The 18089-nt window shown below is 41.7% G+C and overlaps 1 protein-coding gene across 6 annotated transcripts in view; it reads left to right on the top strand.

The window, feature by feature from the left end:
* The window catches only part of gapvd1 (GTPase activating protein and VPS9 domains 1), a 28522-nt gene extending 24829 nt beyond the window's left edge, over nt 1–3693 (top strand). For all 6 annotated transcript variants that reach the window (XM_052068584.1, XM_052068585.1, XM_052068589.1 and 3 more), the window contains 2 exons: nt 26–223; nt 1330–3693. In XM_052068584.1, coding sequence (XP_051924544.1) covers nt 26–223; nt 1330–1470 — 339 coding nt within the window. In that variant the 3' untranslated portion in view covers nt 1471–3693. The remainder of the gene's footprint in view (nt 1–25; nt 224–1329) is intronic.
* Nucleotides 3694–18089: the final 14396 nt, after the last annotated feature.

The following is an 18089-nucleotide window of genomic DNA, read 5'->3' as shown; positions in this document are numbered from 1 at the left end:
GTGTGTGTGCGTTCCTTGGTTGCAGGTTTACTTGAAGGAGGCGCCCTGGCCCTCTGCACAATCTGAAATCAAGACCATCAATGCTTACAAGACACCCCGAGACAAAGTCCAATGTATACTGCGCATGTGTTCCACCATCATGAACCTTCTCAGTCTGGCTAATGAAGACTCTGTGCCCGGAGCTGATGACTTTGTTCCCGTGCTCGTCTTTGTCCTCATCAGGGTGAGTATTCATGCACAGCCGTGACCAAATGTTTTGAGAATGAGACAAATAATAATTTTCACAAAGTCTACTGCCTAATTTTTTATGATGGCAATTTGCATGCACTGCAGCATATTCTGACGAGACATGACATGCATTTCAATTCATTGCAAAGTCTCTTTGCCTTGAAAATGAACTTAAGTGAACTTTAAGGAGAGCGGTTCAGTTGTTGTGAAGAAGGCTTCAAGGCGCCCAAGAAAGTCCAGAAAACGCCACTACTGTCTCCTAAAATTGATTCAGCTGCAGGAGTGGCGCACCACCAGTGCAGAATTTGCTCAGAAATGCCAGTAGGCAGGTGTGAGTGCATTTGCATGCACAATGTGGAGAAGCTTTTGTTGGCGGGGAAGCCTGATGTCGAAGAGGACAACAAACAATCCACAACATTGGGTACAGACTGATATTCTGCAAAATGATATATTCTGCCATCCAAGAAGTCGCTTGATGACGAGCAATACCTTTTCCAACAAGACGGAGCACCTTGCCATAAGGCAAAAGTGAACAAAATGTGGAACAAAACATGAACATTTTGAGTCCATGGCCAGGAAACTTACCCGATCTTGATCCCAATGAGAATGTATAGTCAATCCTCAAGAGGCGGGTGAACAAACAAAATCCACAAATTCTGACCAACTCAAAGCATTGATTCTTTTTTTTATCAAAGAATGAGCTGCCATCAATTGTAGAGGTCTTGAAAAAGAAGGGTCGACACTGCAAATATTGACTCTTTGCATAAACTTAATGTCAATAGAAACCTTTGACATTTGTAATGCTTGTAATTAGATTTCACTGTGTCATAGTAACATCTTACCAAAAAGGAACTGCCGGTGAAAACGTTTTAAAAACCAATACTTGTGTCACTCTCAAAAGTTTTGCCCACGACTGTAGTCCTCCTCCTTTTTGTCCTTCCTTTTAATTCACATGCTTGTTCCAGCCCTGTTTTTGAAACATGCACATCATTCAAAATATGCCATATGTGCATTTCTAACGTGAACAGTGTAGCGTATATTTTTTTTCTCCATCTTCCCATAAGCTAATATCAGCCCATCCCTGCGTCTCCTCCCCTCCAGGCAAACCCGCCTTGCCTGCTGTCCACCGTTCAGTACATCAATAATTTCTACGCCAGCCGGCTGAGTGGGGAGGAGTGCTATTGGTGGATGCAGTTCACCGCGGCGGTGGAATTCATTAAGACCATCGACGATCGCAAGTGAAGCAGAACAGCCACCTGTATGGGCAGACTGTGGGGGAAGGAGCCGGGAGACTGGGAACCTTCCCAACCAACTGCTCCCTCAATGCACAGCATTTGAAACCTGGCCCTCAACCTGCTCGTCGTGTGTATAGCTTGTACATAGCCACAGACGCTCAAAGATTACAGAAAAAAAGTATATATATATACAGTATATATATATATATTTCTGTGCGTATGTGGACAAATCCAGGTTTTTGCCGTGGTGGGAAAACTGCAATGGGGAAAGTTGCAACCTGTTAACCTTGACCTTGATTTGGTTTTTGCATTTTATATTTTTGTCTCGCAAGTCATGTTTCATATTTTGGTGTATGTATTCGGATTTTTATATATAGGCAGTTAGACAAATCCAACCTTAAATGATAAACCTCTTCCAACCTAAATGATAAAATTATTTAAAGGGACCAGAATTAGTTTGTGTGATTGTCTCATTTTATTATTGCCCCCCCGAGAGTGAGAGTAAATTCGTTTCAATTACTTTCTATTAAATTGAATATTAGAAGCACTGTAACTGACGATGAGATTCAGTGACTCCCACCATCGTGGATTCTCATTAACCTCCCACTCTATTCCAAATTACATGGCAGCTTTTTTAAGGTCAATCTCAACTCAAATGTGTGTCGATTGATAATTTGGACACAAGGGCCCACGTGTTAATTTTATGCTTCCATGTAATTCTTTAACTCACAAATTTAAACATGCATATCATGCCCATTTGTGAGGCAGAAAAGCTTTTATGATAAACGTGAAGAAAAAAAAGGTGAGGAATGCACCTGAGCGGTCCTGCCTTGGGAATGCTGAGCGATGAGGATATACAGGGTCGGCTTGTGGCGTTAAAGACACTGTATATTGAAAATAGTGCCTTTATTTGGGGCGCCCTGAACAGTTTACAATGGGTTTTCTGCATAGACCTGCCCCCACACCAGCGCAAGTGCGCACACGCGCTCTTCACCGGGCCAACTACATTCAGCACATCTTTCACATGTTACTGATTGCCAGGACTCAGTCACTTTAATGCACTTGAATTTGAGCAAATGCCCTTCTTCGATATTAGCATTGTTATCTGCCTGCTCACACCAACTGCTAAATAGGTGAATTACACAACTAAATCACTTCTGTGGAATCAAAGCCTTCCCTTAGAGTTGCAATTTGGAGTTGTCCAGCATTTTTCTTATTTTAAGTGAACAAAGCCATTTTATTTCTCATCTGCAGGATGCCTGAGAAGTAACGTTATTGCCTGATTGGAACGCAGCTCTCTACCTCCTTATGCATTCAAGAAAGGGACTGGCATTTGTGCACTTATTTATTTTCCTCTGGACGGTTCAGTTTTTGTGCACTGATGTGCCATTAGTTGACTTTCCGTTAATGAGCTGACAGCACAATGCACATTAGATAGGGAGAGCAAATACTCAACACTGTTCACTGGTTACTGCCTTTCAGTTAATGCTATGCCGTTTGTGTGTATCCTTTGGGCCCTCCAATGGGCATGTGAGAGGGGCGGGGATGTCATTGGTTGAAACACTGGCCCCTCGTGCATGTAGTCAGAGTGGTCTGCATATTTTTAGTCGATATAAAAGAGTCTCGACTTGCAACAGGCCAGTAAGTGACCCTGCCAGAAAATGCGAAACCCTTTTCTTTGCTTTGTTGAAACTATAACTTATTTTGCACAAAACACATGTTCCCAAAATAAATTGGCAGGGAATAGTCCATTTTGAGACCTGACTGTTACTTTCAATGTGAGCTTGTACAGTTTCAGTCTACTAGTCGCTCATGAACCTTGCGTACACTTCCCCCCCCGCACCCCCTGCATCGGTAATCCATTCCAGAAGAACCATCCACTGGAAAATCAGCTTATATGTTGCAAGTGGGTTCATGGGAAACGCGCTGCACACATCTACAGAGCAGCTATTGTATAAATGACATAATTCTGGATCAAAATATATATATTTGGGAAAAAAAATACCCAACCATCTTTTTAACTCATGTTCTTAAAAAGCTTTATTGCTCCGCTTCCTGTGCAATCGCGCTGAATGGCTGGCAGAGAGAAAAGAAAGACACCTTGCATCTAATTTGAAAAATGTAAGCTTGCTCACCTGTGAAATGCAGGGACAGTCGGTTTGTCTTTACTGTGATTAATCCGTTATGTAATTCTTTAGAAACAATAAAAGAACATGGTGTTTTCCCCTTATTTATACTGGCTGACGCATTACTTCTGTCACGTATCAATCACACCTCCTGTGAATGCACGTTAGTGTTGCATTATTCAACGGCTTGGACAGTTGTAGCTACATCTGGACTGCACTTCGCACAATAGAATAGAAGGCAAATTATGCATGGAATATAATTGTTAGCGGGGGCAGTGGAGCAACAGCATCCAATCTAGTGGCCACAAATAGCAACCCCTCTGCAAACATTTCATTACTGCTGACAAGTGTTCAGCAAATTGTAATTGGCGATATCCCCTCATTTGAAGCTCTCCTTAATTCACCGATTGCCTTCCCTAAAACTCATCTCTTTTTCTTTTCTTTTTTTCCATCATAAACTTCTTTACAGGGTGTTATCTATCCCCTGATGATATCTGGCAATTGCTAATTTAAATTCAAATTTTGGCGGTGGAAGTTAATTAGTTGCACAGACCAGTGGCTAGATTTGGAGATTTGATCTTTTTGACGGAAGCTGTTCAAGGAAACTAAAAGGCCTGCTGTTTTGTCTCAGAATAATCCAACCATTGCGTTATAAGGTCGAGCTCGTAGTTTAGGCTGCGCTATGATGTTTAATTCATACATCAGGTCTGTAATTTCTTTGAGAAGTAGCCCAATAATGCACATGGAAGAAGGATGGCTCGTTTAGGCCTTGTTGATTCTTGACTCTTTCATAAAGGTCCGGGGCATACAATTCTTTTTTGACGACAACCTCAAAGGATGTTTTAGTAACATTTTAAATTCCAGACACGAATGTCTCGTTTGTAAAATTAATGATAATGTTTATGCTATTATGAGAGGGTCACATTTTGAGGCACTGTCGGATGTCAAACAGCTTCCAGTGATCCTCAGTATTATTTTCTGGTGAGAGGTACTGTCTTACTCCTTCATTATTAACTGCCTCAAAGGAGACGACAACAACAACAAAAAAATGAAATTAATACATTGACACGTTCTGTTGTGTAGTCCCCATACTCCTATTTGACACAGTCTTAAGCACATTTAGCAAGGTGTAAATGTGAGGCGAAATACAGATATTTTTAGATGAATATTTGGAAAATTGTGTGTACTGTGAGGAACCCCCCCCCCCCCCCCCCCCCAAGCAAGTGCCATCACCTCATCATTAACGCAGTCCTTCTTTCGACAGAACGTGGCTAGTTTGGAGAGAGTCGCGCTGACTGTTTCTTTACAATCATTCTAGCTCTGCTATGAAAAGCAGTGATGAAAAAGGAAGTTTAAGGTGAATCGTGATTTGAAAAAGTCCGTGCTGTTCTACTTGGAACCTGCAGATGGCAGACACACCATTTGCCAGTACGCTCGAGTCCCTCTCGGAACAGCTGAAAACAAAGAACAACATTGTTGTGTCGTGACATCAAAAGTAAATGAATTTGGCTTAACGCAAATAAATAAATACATTATACTATATATATATATAGTATAATATTGTAGAACCACCCGAATGGAGGATGATGGAGAGGAAAATAAAAATAAGTTGCAAATTAAACCACATTAAGTTGTGAGTAAGGTGTAAAAGCAATTAAAATACAGTAGTTGTAGTACTATCTGAATGAAAAAGAAAGACAAGTGGATACTTTACTAATGAAGTAAAAATGATACACTAACAGCGTAAAAGCGCTTTGAAGAAAGTGCAAAGGCAAATTAAGTATTAGCTGTAGAAAAACTACCTGAATGAAGGAACGATGATGAGATGACAAGATCGACGGAATAAAATGAAAATGAAATTACACATTACAAGGCCACAGTGTTGTAAAAGGGCATTGAGTAAGGTATAAAACCAAGTAAAGTATAGTTGTAGAACCTGAATGAATGACTAGGTTGTGGAAAACAGTGCAAAGTAAAAAAAAAAAAAAAGACATTCCAAAATAGCTGTAAGGTGACAGTATAAAAGCATTTGGAATAAGGTACAAAAGCATGTGAAAGCTATTTAAAAACTAGCCCCCATCAACCGTTCAGATGCAATACAATGGCGGTTGGTGGTGGCCCAATCTCATCACGAAGGACAAAACAAACAACATAAGGCAAAAGCACATCAATTAAATTAAGGATATGAAGGGCAGAGAAGGGAGGTCTAAATGAACATAATGTCAAATGCACATATTAAAACTAAACTGAAATCGCCGCAAGGCTGCAGGCAGACGAGGAGATTAAAACTCAAAGGGATACCTCGTCTTGGCGCCCGGAGGTGGTGATGCTGCAGAGATGCAAACAGGAAGCACCAATTCTGTGAAAGGCTAAACTGGCAAGACAAAGACTTGAAAAGAAAAGCTTTATAAAAATAAATAGGTAAACCATGACTTAGTTCAGTACGTGCTAGAGGTACCGTAAATAATAAAACTAATGTGCTATCACATCATTTCAATTAAAAGCATCCTTTGGTTCCAATCCTTTTATTTGAGCATTAAAAAATGGAAACATAAGGATAAATGATACGACCCATATTTTCTTTTACTGCTCATGTCAACAAATATCAATTAGGGATGTGTCAATTACAGTCTTACGGCTCTTTCTTCATATTGTGCTTATATCATTAAAAAAGGGGAGAGAAAAAACCCTATCAGCACAGCTAATCACCTATGAAGGAACGAGTGGGTGGCGACATCAAATTGAACCATGAAAATGGAACGGGAATTAGATGCACTTAGCCGTCAGATGTTAATGGCAGCAATCAACAGCCAATTATCCAGCATACTTGAGTACCTTGACAAGCACAGGTGTAGCCTACAACTAATACAAGTCTCGCTCATGCATTTCCATAAATTTAATAGTAAATTCTCTCTGTGATTGGAACACGCCTGTTTCATTGGGGTTACAATTAAGCAATTTTCAAGTGTTGGTAGGTGAGGCGAACAAATTTTATATTTTACTTGCATGCCTGGGTGCAATAAAGCTCATGCCTGGAGAAATGGTTACAGAGACGCGGACTGACTTGAACATTGTTAGAAAGATGCAGCGTTTTTGTGTCTTCCAAGTGGACAGTGTGGTGGTGTCAGTGCCTGCCATGACCCTCGCTGTGGACATGATCTCGGCTGATGATGGGCTTCTGATGCTGATCATCTCTGTCACGAGGGTGGATTTCCAGCCTTGGCGCTGACTGCTGTCCTGACAAGTCACACACAGACACAGACAGACACACACACACACACAGACACACACAGTCATGCATCCCCCCCTGCCCGTATGATTATCCCGTCCTTACGCAACAGGTGACGGGTTTCCCCTCAATGTCATCTGTGTCACTGGCCTTTGTTCAGAGACAACATTCAAGACCCAGAGAGAGCTGGCTGGCAACATGCCCGATCTACAAGTGAGCTGTCCTATCACTGACATCAAGTAAGCCGTGGATGTCACGTCTTCATCCTGTGAGAGTTCAATCCGCCTTTCAGGATGGATCAAATTCTCTGTCCCCAAGTGTAGACACCATCGTGTACAAAATATCCCTGGGTATACAGTGTGGCTTATCAAGACTGGAACTTATTTCGGGCGTGAAACTACACATTGTCATCGGCGGCTTCGATTGCGATTTTATACAAGGGTCACCAATCCTGTAAAAATTGAGAGCTAACGTCTTGGGTACTGATTCGTTTGATGGGCTACCAGTGTGACACACACTTTTGAAATAACACGTTCTCAACAACTGCTGTACCTTTAAGAATGTGTAATTACAGTACATGTACATGTAACAATGATATTCACCAACGTGAAGCTCGTGATCATGCAATGACTCGTCAACAGTAATTTAGCACTCTATAAATCTCTGGAAGTGTTTTCATTTTCAGATGGTCTTTTCTACACCATACTTAGGAAATCACAATGTCCTGTCACTGGTGAGCTGGTCATGTATGTGGTCCACGGGCACCATTCTTGGTGACCTCTGCTGTCTAGGATGCATTTATACAGTTTAGGCAGGGATTTAAAAAAGGCCAATTGCACATCAATGCAAACATATTTCAGAGCGTTCGACATATTACAATTGGACCATTGACAGTCCATTAGCTATTAAGAACGACCTCTTCTTGCTTCCTGCTTTGTTTGCCCTCCAGCCACCAGACTTGTTCTACTTGACTCCTGGACCATTTTAACACCAGGCTGCTCTGGCTTTTCCTTCCTTTCAGCCCCTATCTTCATATTTCTGCTTTTGTCTTACTAGAGGAAGAGATCTATTGGTAGACACCTTACAGAGTCAGTGACCCTTTTAATGATCCTTTTAAATAAGATGGTGGGTTTGCAAGCCGCGATTGAGAAATATTTTTCATGAATTTAACAATGACATTGTATGTGCGTCACGTTGGAAATTCTATCGGGATTCATTTGGAATCCTTGAAATTAATTCAGCCTGTATTTGCAAAATTCCAAGAAGTCAATGTATTCCAACATGCCTGCTCAGCTTTGTTTAGAGCTGAGTGCAACATCTTGTTAGCAGTTCATATTAATCACTTTGGAAACACCATCAATAAAGCAGCCCGACGGAAAAATGGCAATTAAGCATTTATTGGTCCAATGTGATCAGTGTCTTCCAAGGTCACAGACATCAATGGCAGTGTATGTGTGTGTGTGTGTGTGTGTGTGTGTGTGTGCGCGCGCGCGCATGTGTGTTTGTGTCTCCAAATGCAACGGGCGCGTGTTAATCTTCTTCAACTTTTACTTCATGACAAGAACCTCTATAAAGGAAGCCGTCTGTGCGGATACTATACGCAGGCATTTGGTCACACAGAAGTCCACAGTGCTATATATTAATTAAGGGTTTGACAAACAATAATGGTGACAGTAAAGACAGTCCTCCCTCTTTGTCCTGCACATTCTGCCGTCAGGCGACATCAGGAGGCATGTGAGAGGAGATAGGGGAGGGGGGACAAGGGAGAAATGGAGCGCCGTCTCCCTAGAATGTAATCTCCCTGATGTTACATGGTGCAGCCTAAACTGATAAATTGCAGATTAAATGGCGGCCACACTCCACTTCACCCTGCAGCCCACACCAACCCCTTTTAGTTCCTCACATTTTTTGCTATTCACTGCCTTCTTGGCCTGTCAATTCTGCCTAATCGTGAGAGGCACTAAAACACCCGGTCTTGACAGAGCCAGATCAAGAATGATGAACATCTCTCAATGGCAACAGACTCATGCCCCTAACTCTACTCGAAGGCTCGCATCACTTATGCAGAAATCAGCGGCGGGCCAGCATCCAGGAATTATGCCTGCTGACAGGAGATGCATGAGGTAGGCATTGTGCAGCTCGAGCAGCCTTGACAAGTTATACTTAACTGCGGCGACGGTGACCCCGAACACAAAGGATACAGCGGCTTATTAATGGGCGAGCATCCATGTCAATAATCCCTGCTTTTGGGTTGTGTCCAGAGTCATGCATCTTGCCACTAGTACTAAATGACGCTTGGTTTGACTGCATATTCGCGCACACACATACATTTGTGCGTGCGTGTGTGGATGGGACATCTTAAAAACAACACATATCACCATATCTACATATCTTATTAATTATCTGTCTTCGCCAAAAACCTTGAGCCCCTCTAACGGAATCCATAAACCGGCATATAGGGAAAATAAGTCATTAAATTTCCGAACCGCACGTTGCCGAATGTCGTCCATGGAAATATTTGTAATGTATATTCTAATTTCTCAGAATAAATTAGGCAGGAATGCATTTCCATGTAAATTTATTCAAGGCGGGCACAGTGTGTGTTGGAGGGGGGTGCGGTAAGATCTGCCAGATTATGCATAATTGTAGCATTGTAGCCCTCATTTCTACATCTACTTCTGTGTTGCGTGGTCATTAAATTCTAAAATAATGGGAGCCTCGCAGCTTCTGGGTCCTAATTGCCCCTTTCTTCCAATAGCCTTCTCGAGACAATATGATAAAGTGCGCTGTAGGATCTATTAATAAGACGGCATTTCTAATTGAGGAGGACAGTCTTTGGAGTTGTGTTGTCACTGGATGCCACTTGCGGTGACGTTACTCACTCAGTGGCATTGTGCTCCCTTTGGTCTTTTTGACGCCTTTGATGAAACAAACAAGCGAATTCGATGCATTCCTGCGAGCTCGCTTGTCAGCTCCATCCACACTCATCGGTCGTAACATTATCCTGGAAGGTTGCACTGTGTCCTACCGCCTCGTGATTTGCAACATTGTTTTGCAAACGTCTTTAACTATAAATACAAATAAACCAAACCATACAATATACAAAACATCTCAGCATGACACGGTGAAGTTGAATGGCACTGGAGACTACAATACTTAAAATATGTCGGTCAAAAGAGATGGCCATTGGAAAACGAAAAAGCAGGTTTTCATTGGTTGATTGCTAATGCACTTTTAGACATGCAGACAGACAGCATAAACCTAACGAAGGTTACTGCTGGCGCCAACTTTGAATGTACCGTTGCCTGGATGATGAATGAATGAATGAATGATTGATGAAAGGGGTCAAACCATCACTTCGTATACTTTTTACATTAGAACATGCATTTCAGATTGGACAAAATATTTCACATTTTATAGCTAGTTTTAACTTTGCTGTAACTAAAATGTTAATTTGGTTTGGGTTCCCCCAGATATGTTTCATTCTTGGTCAAAGAGTTTCACAGCATGTACATTTGTTTTCAGTTACGTCATTTTTTTTGTTGTTGGAACTTTTAAAAATGAAAACATTCAACCTAATTGATTCAAGATGTCAGAGTAAAAGAGGAAGAAGTCAATCTTTGTGATATGTGAGATAAGGTTGAGTTGCACCACCTTATTTTCTTCTCTCAAGGCAACTTGATCATTGCGGGATAATATTCGTCTGTGGCCGAGGAATAGAGACCTTATGTTTTTGCAAAACAATTGCAACCCGACACGAGTACATTTGACCTCTAAAAAGACGAGCTTGTAAATCGCTGGTGACAGTCTCCAAATTTTGGGTCTCCTTTTTTTCCAAGTACAGACAATATCGCTCCATTTTTTTTTCCAGGATAAAATTTACTCTGAATATTATATTCTTCAATTTTAAAATGGGATCATATACTGTATAGTCTTTTTAGAGTAGAATGTCCTCTACGAAATTGACTGTGCAGAGGGTCTTTATAGCATGTTTAAAGCGCAGCATGTCCACTGGGAGTGAGACTTGCTGGACTCATCACCAATTCCCCCCCACACCCACACACAACACAGACCAATGTTTTCCCCCAGCCTCGTACACCCCAAACGTCATCTGAGCTCGTTTTGCTGCCGACGCTCAGCCATGCTTCATCTCCACATCCTTAAAAGCTGAAATTAATGACAAGCACAAAGCGGCTCATTTATAATTGCTTCATTATACCGTTGCGTTCTCCTGACAATAATGGTGTCGCTGGTGTTTTTCTAATTATATGGCATTTTTTTTGCTCGTTATCAAGGACTTCAGGTAATTGTGGAGAAAATAATGACTGCCCCCTTCCTCTGTCTCTCATGGCTTCCACATCATAAACAACCTCGCTGCAACCCGCAGCCTTATCAAGGAGGTTGTTGAGTTGCCTTTTAAAGCTTTTACACAGCCACTCGTCGCCGGCCCGGTGGCCCCAGCGTCTCTAATGAGCAACTTGTACTCGAGTGTTTAACTCAAGGTTTATGACATATCACAATTAGCTGCTGTTTTTGTTACGCTCAAATCATCGGGATTTTAAACTTTGCTTTTGCAGATAACATTTAATTAGGAACTTTGAGTTAATGTCTTAATAAATAGTTGGAATGGTTCACTATAAAGGGTAGCACAGAAGCACCTGATTGTATATTTTGCTTCACATTAACAGAATTGATTCAATGACACTACATAACCACCAGCACCAAAACAAAATGCTGTGTGCTGTCAAAAAATGGGCTAAAAAAGTTTAGATGAATAAAGAAAGAAGGAAAGTAACTCTTTTTTTGGCATCAAAGCCCATAAATTAAGATACCGGTATCTAATCACAAAAAAGCAATCTGCCCTTTTATCTTTGGATTGTTTATTGTAAAGTGAACATGCGTTCACAAGTGATCTCATGAAAATATAGTAAAACTGCACGCTTAATGCATGGAGTAGAGTACTCAAAAGTTGGATTCACGAGTAAAATTATGACGCAGAAAAAAAGTGCAACATATTCATGCTCCTTCAGATATTGCCCAATTAAAAAACAAAACATCTAAATCAAATCTTGACAAAACAACATAAATCAAAATAAATTCAGCCACAACAAATGGTCTTGAATAAACTTTTGGTTCAAACTCAGGAAAAAGCACAACAGGCTCACCAGGCCACAATTACATCAGAAATCACCATATGTTTTCTCAGGTTTGGAGTACTTCACACAAAAAAACAGTTGGGTCAAAAATAACCCAAATTGGTTTCCATTTTCATCCAGCTGCTGGCTGAATAAAGGGCCATCCTAGCAATAGTTAATTGGACTCAGCAGGGGTTGGTTAAATGAACCCAACAGGTGAGTTAAATATTTCACCCAAATTTTGCGTCATATTAACGAAAGTTCTGGTTTGTTTCGCCGGAAGTTACGTCACGTGGCCAACAAAATTTGGCTTTTGAAGGGTAAAGCCTACAAATTTGGACATGGCCAGGGCCATTAGCGCTCCGACTGGCACCCAAAGTCACAGTTCCCTAATCATTTTCACTTTCTGTGCATTACGGCCACCTTCTACAGACGATAATGCATCAAAACTATTTGCCAACTGCCAAAAGAAGGCAGAAAAAGAAATTGAATAATAATAATAATAATAAAGTAAGGATGGCCCAGTGGTCGAGTGGTTAGCGCATCAACCTCACATTCCTTTATCAAAAAGCTAAATCTTCCCTCCCCCCTTCACCCCAAAAACACAAGACAACACACACACACACATACACACACACACAAAACAAACACACACACACACACACACAATAAATCCTGGGTTTTGAGGTTAAAATGTGTTCCAATTGAGGTACAGTATTGTGCTTTCCTACTTAAAAGGGATTTTGGTTTTTTTAAATATATTTCTTGTGACTCTGTTGCCTAACAACCAAAGTCACTCGTAGACATAAAATAACAATTAAATAACTATTATTCTAGAAGAGGGCGGTCCGGTGATCGAGTGGTTAGCGTGTCAGCTCCAGCCTCCCTGCGTGAACTTTGCAAGTTCTCCCCGTGCCTGCGAGGGTTTCCTCCGGTTACTCTGGTTACCTTCCACATTCCAAAAACATGCATTGCAGGCTGATTGAACACTCTAAATTGTCCCTAGGTGTGTGTGTGAGCGCGGATCGTTGTTCGTCTCTCTGTGCCCTGTGATTGGCTGGCAACCGGTTCAGGGTATAGGCCGCCGACTGCTCGAAGACGGCTGTAATGGGCTCCAGCACGCCCCGTGACCACTGGTGGTCACTTTCTTTTTCATATACTAAAGAAGGTGACTGTAATGCAACAAAGGTATTTGCCAGCCGGTAAAAGAAAGTATACGAAGAAATAGAAGCAGAAGAAGAGTAGTCAAGGCAACAAAGGTGTTACGTACAACTAGTTTTGCATGCCATTTTGTGAAACCACAACATGGTTTCCATCACCAGAAGGCACAATAGCCGACAAGGGATTTTACCATTCAGGTGGTGCCAAATCATTTTGCAGCGAGCTTAACAAATTTACTGGAAATACTCTTATATTTATGCGATAACGACCATTTCATTTGCGTAGCAACATTCAGTGCGAGCTGACCTCTATTACACATACATGTCAAGATACAACTCCAGGCTGTGAACATCCAAGTTGATTTGAAAAATATGATTTGCAACAGTGCAGATAACATAAGTAATATTGCATTCCGAGCAGTGTGATTTCATTCATTCTCCGCGAAGAAGCGAGATTAGTGATTTCCATTTAATACCGGTTGGGCTCCGCTGTTCCTTTTTCATGCAACATTGCCGGATATGGATGAAGACATTATAATAATTAAAGAACATTATGGACGGAGGGAGCTTTGCTATTTGCTATCTTGTCTGATGGCAGCCAAACACTGTTATTTCTATTTGAAAAATGCATCCATGTGTGAAATAATAATACTCCCTCCAGGAATACCATTGTCATATTTATTTGGGAGTATAAAAAGATGAAACGGAAAAACAATTTTAAAAAAAAGCACTTACTCTTCATTTCATCCTTCTTTCCTTTTTTTTGTGTTTTTTTTAATTTTAATTCTGCTGTTGCAGCATCCAAGACCAATGCTGTCTGCAAACCTCAGAGGCGGAATTAATTAGTTGCTAAGAGAAAGCTGCCAGTGTTGGGAACTGTAGGAGAGCAGGGCAGATTTTAGTTTGCTCTGAACTTTGCTAATTATTCGGTAGGATGTAATTTTCTCTCTTCCCAAGAGGCACCCAACGGAGAACTGCACCAACGAAAAGGAAGGAATGAGGCAGAGACCAGAAATTAAGTCTGAAACATTGAGTGCTGTGAGCAAATACTTTTGCATCACAAGAATTTATGTGCATCGCAAAAGGATGTTAGATGATTAGTTTTTAACTTAAGCATCAACTTCTTTTTACACTTGTCTGAAGGATTATTGTAAGAATTGTATGAGGAAGAATTTGTGATGTCGCTACACTCCTCTATAAATGCGTACACCTTTGTGTCATTCAATATTATCATTTTTTTCACAAATTACAACATTTTGAAATACAAATTCCCCTGTAACAGACGGTCATGTGGGAAAAAAGTCAATTTCAACCTGTGTATAGGTGAACATTTGTCTGAAAAATAAGACCTGCAGTCTAAGTAGTGGCACAGGAGGTGTAATGCGATTTTTGTGGATTTGTTCAAAGTGCTGCCAGACACATTCTGCTCCCAGGCTACGTATGGTAGATCATTCAGGAATATCACATCTGTGTGTATCAAACTCTGTCAATCCTCGTAGCAGTATAATCCTTTTTCATTCAATATTTTTACCATCATCATCTTTAGTGTAGTTTTCAAAACACTCCCTGGGCCGCAACACATCTAATTTGGGGTTAGACGGAGGGGTGTTGATTTACACGTACAGTATAGACATGAAAGATCGGCGTGGAAGGCAGTCTTCGAGTTCCCACTTCACAGGAGTAATCTGTGATCGCCCCGGTCAAATTGACATCATCTGCAAGCGGAGCCGTTGTTAATCAACGTATTTTGCGCACTTCGCTCAATGCTCCCGCAATGGCAACAGCTGTTTGGGCGCCTCTCTTGCTCTGTATTTTTGGGGAATGAGTGGAAATAAGTCGACTCTGTTCACTCCCACAATGACACAAATAGCCCTGTCTAACTGCACCCGTCTACAAAAATATCAGAGGAAAGAAAACCCCACTCAAGCATGCAGTTAGACTGCACTTTGCGCTAGACTTGTGCTGGGCACAAAGATAGGTTCTTTCACATGTGATGGTTTGGGAGAAAGTGGTGTAAACAGGACATGGAATCATCAAAACATGCGGTGTATACCTTTACCGTGTATAAGCAGTGACAGGGCCTGTGTTGAGCTGCCCGCTATCCCACATGCATCACATTAAAATTGCGAAGTGTCTGTGACGAAAGAGGAGCTGGAATTGCAGCTGACCTGAGTGAGCAAAAATGACACCGATTCAGACAAATAGAGCAATGAGCCAAGCAGGAAAACAAGACGGATGCTTGAAGTGGCAGCACATCTGCAAGAGGCTGCCCTCCCTTTCTTTCTGTCGCTGTGTGCCGCTCTCAAACTTGTGACATTTCCCCAAGATACCAGGCATATCAAGCCTACCGGCTGCACACGTAATAGCCCTGCAAACACATTTAAAAAAAACTATGGAACAGCAGGGTATGACAAATGGAGGTAAACTCACTGGATGCAGAGAGGATCCGTGACATCAATTTGCAGACTTTTCTCCCAGCGTTCTAAAAGAGCAACAAAAGTTTTAAGAGGCTTTCTTGTTGAAATCTTTGCAAACTCAAGTCTTTTGTGGGCGGCTGCATGGCCACGGCTGTAGCGTCTAATATACACGCCCCAGTGCATTGAGAAAAAGACTGCTTCTTCTTCCCAGCTTAATTGTCCCACAGAGACTTGTGGAATTGGATTCTAAGTGGAATACCAGTCTCCCTATTCAGCCTCAACCCCAACACCACCACCCTCGCCCTCGCCCCCTCCCCCTCTCTCTGGGGCTGAAGCGGCCATTCAGAGACTTTTGATTCGGTCCTGTCTTTATTTCATCACGGGCATCTCCTCAGCGTGCTCCTCGCCTTGGTGCGCGAGTTTTAGGCTTTATTAACCCCCCTAAGCATGAAATACCTAAGGGAGGTCAGACACTGGTCGTTAAAAATCTATTGTGACTTGTCTGAAAAATGAATAAACGAGCACATTATTTCCCCGGTTCCACAGCCCTGCTGCACTGTTTGTCTAATCAAGTGCGAGAGCAGCCAGAGTCAACCAGGGTTGACATGCACATTTTATTTAAGTTTTTGCCTGTCAGAGGAGTTTAAACGCGTAATGAACAAAGGACCGGTGATTTGAAATATAATCCCATTACACTGATGAAATTACAAAGACGCAGAGAGTTCACAAATCACGCTCATTGTTTTCTATCATGAGCGATACCGCTGTTGAGGTTGTGGCGCTGAGAGAAGGGCAGCCCAGGAATGAATAGTGACAGGTCTGGAAAAGGATGGGAAGTGCGGCACGACTCGGCCTCGGGCGCCTACCTGTGCTGGGGGATGCCAAAGAGCTTTGTTCATGCCTTTCCCGCTGCGAAGGAAGTAGCAATTGAGTGGATACACTCCAAAATAAAAGACAACAATGGAAGCCGCTTCTGGTCAAAGCTGAATTAGGGGTACATTGCAGTCGTAGTTTAATTTATTGCAACCCCCCCGCCTCCGTATTCTGCAAACAAATTAAAAGGGTTCTGGCTACTGAGCCGGTGGCTCGGGCCACTGACTCCCAATAGTCACGTCGTTAAAATCTTACTTTGAAAAATTAGCTTTCAAATATTTGTACAGAGTGAAATAAAACATTGCTGGTGTTGGATGGAATTGTTGTATCTCTAACCTACAAAAAATGTGTTTGAAAAAAAAAAATCAACACTTTCCATGGAAAGATGTCATATGCAATTTCTTTGAAACGATCTGGATGAACGTGTACGAACAGGAATTGATTTTCGCAGCACATTTTGTCTCCATTCTGTATTTTTTGGAGTTCTGTCAAAGCACGATGGAAACACTTTTAAAGGTGCCGTATAAAGTTCCTTTTCTTCTTCATTTTTACTACAACATCATAGGAGACATTGTTTTAAACAAAGGAGTGATAAAACACTATAGAATGACCCTTCTTGGTGCCTGCCCGTTGGAAGATTATGTTCTTTGGATTTTTGCATGGTGGTGATATGGGTTTTCGAAAGATAATTAACTGAGTATTCAGGCTTTTTTCGGGCGCGGGCTATGGTATTCCATCGGCTGTTGCACAACACTTGGAATGTGTCATGTCTGCCAAAGTGCTGATAAACTTGAGCCAGAAATCATGTCGGTGCATCCCACTCCTGCAGTTGGTGAGCCATTTGAGCGAATCTTGATTGATTGTGCTGGCCCACTTCCTTGGATCAGTATTTGTTGACCCTTATGTGTGCTGCTTCACACTTCCCCGAAGCTATTCCGTTACGCACAATTACAGCTGGGGCTGTTTGGACTTCCGAGGGATTTTCAAACTGACCGGGGGGCAAACTTTACGTTGTGCGTTTTTGCTCAGGTGCTCTAGCAGCCTTCAGTCAAGCAGGTCTGCTTATCACACTGACTCCCGAGGATCCCTCGAAAGGTTTCACCAGAGCCTTAAGTCCGTGTCTCAAGCATACAGTTAGGAGAGCAACTGTTGATGAAACCTATCCTCTGTTGTTCCACTGTAATAGGAGTCACCCAAGTGTCTTCTGGTATCAGTTTGTAATTCACGACTCGGGTGTGATAAGAAATCAAGGCACCGAGTGTTCTCGTCCAAAGGCAATTTCAAGTATTTTTCCAATTCCTGGATCACTTTGCATGCTCAATTCACATTTGTAATTGAAAGTTGTTTTAGTGAGTGCACTTATGGGGCTAGCTAGCACTTGTGAGTGTAAGCACAAGGGCCATAGGTGACTTGTTGAAACCATGTTTGGAGCCACCCTCAATGTACAATTCTGAGAAAAAGGTCACAGATGCACATCCAGAAGTTACTCATGGTAGAATATGGTAAGATCTTGGCCTTGTTGTTCATCTTTCTTATTTTGGATTCTCGAAATGTCCTAATACTAGTTTCATTAGATGTTCATGTTCTTCATGCCTTCTTGAGAAAATTCTATATCAAACACGGTTTCTGTGACCTTTTGAAGGTATTTCATGCAAGTTGGACTCATTTACAAGCTTATAAAATGTC

The sequence above is a fragment of the Hippocampus zosterae genome, chromosome 6 (genome assembly GCF_025434085.1).
Source record: "Hippocampus zosterae strain Florida chromosome 6, ASM2543408v3, whole genome shotgun sequence".
In the NCBI taxonomy this organism is placed as follows: Eukaryota; Metazoa; Chordata; class Actinopteri; order Syngnathiformes; family Syngnathidae; genus Hippocampus; species Hippocampus zosterae.
This window is presented reverse-complemented; position numbering and strand designations above follow the sequence as displayed.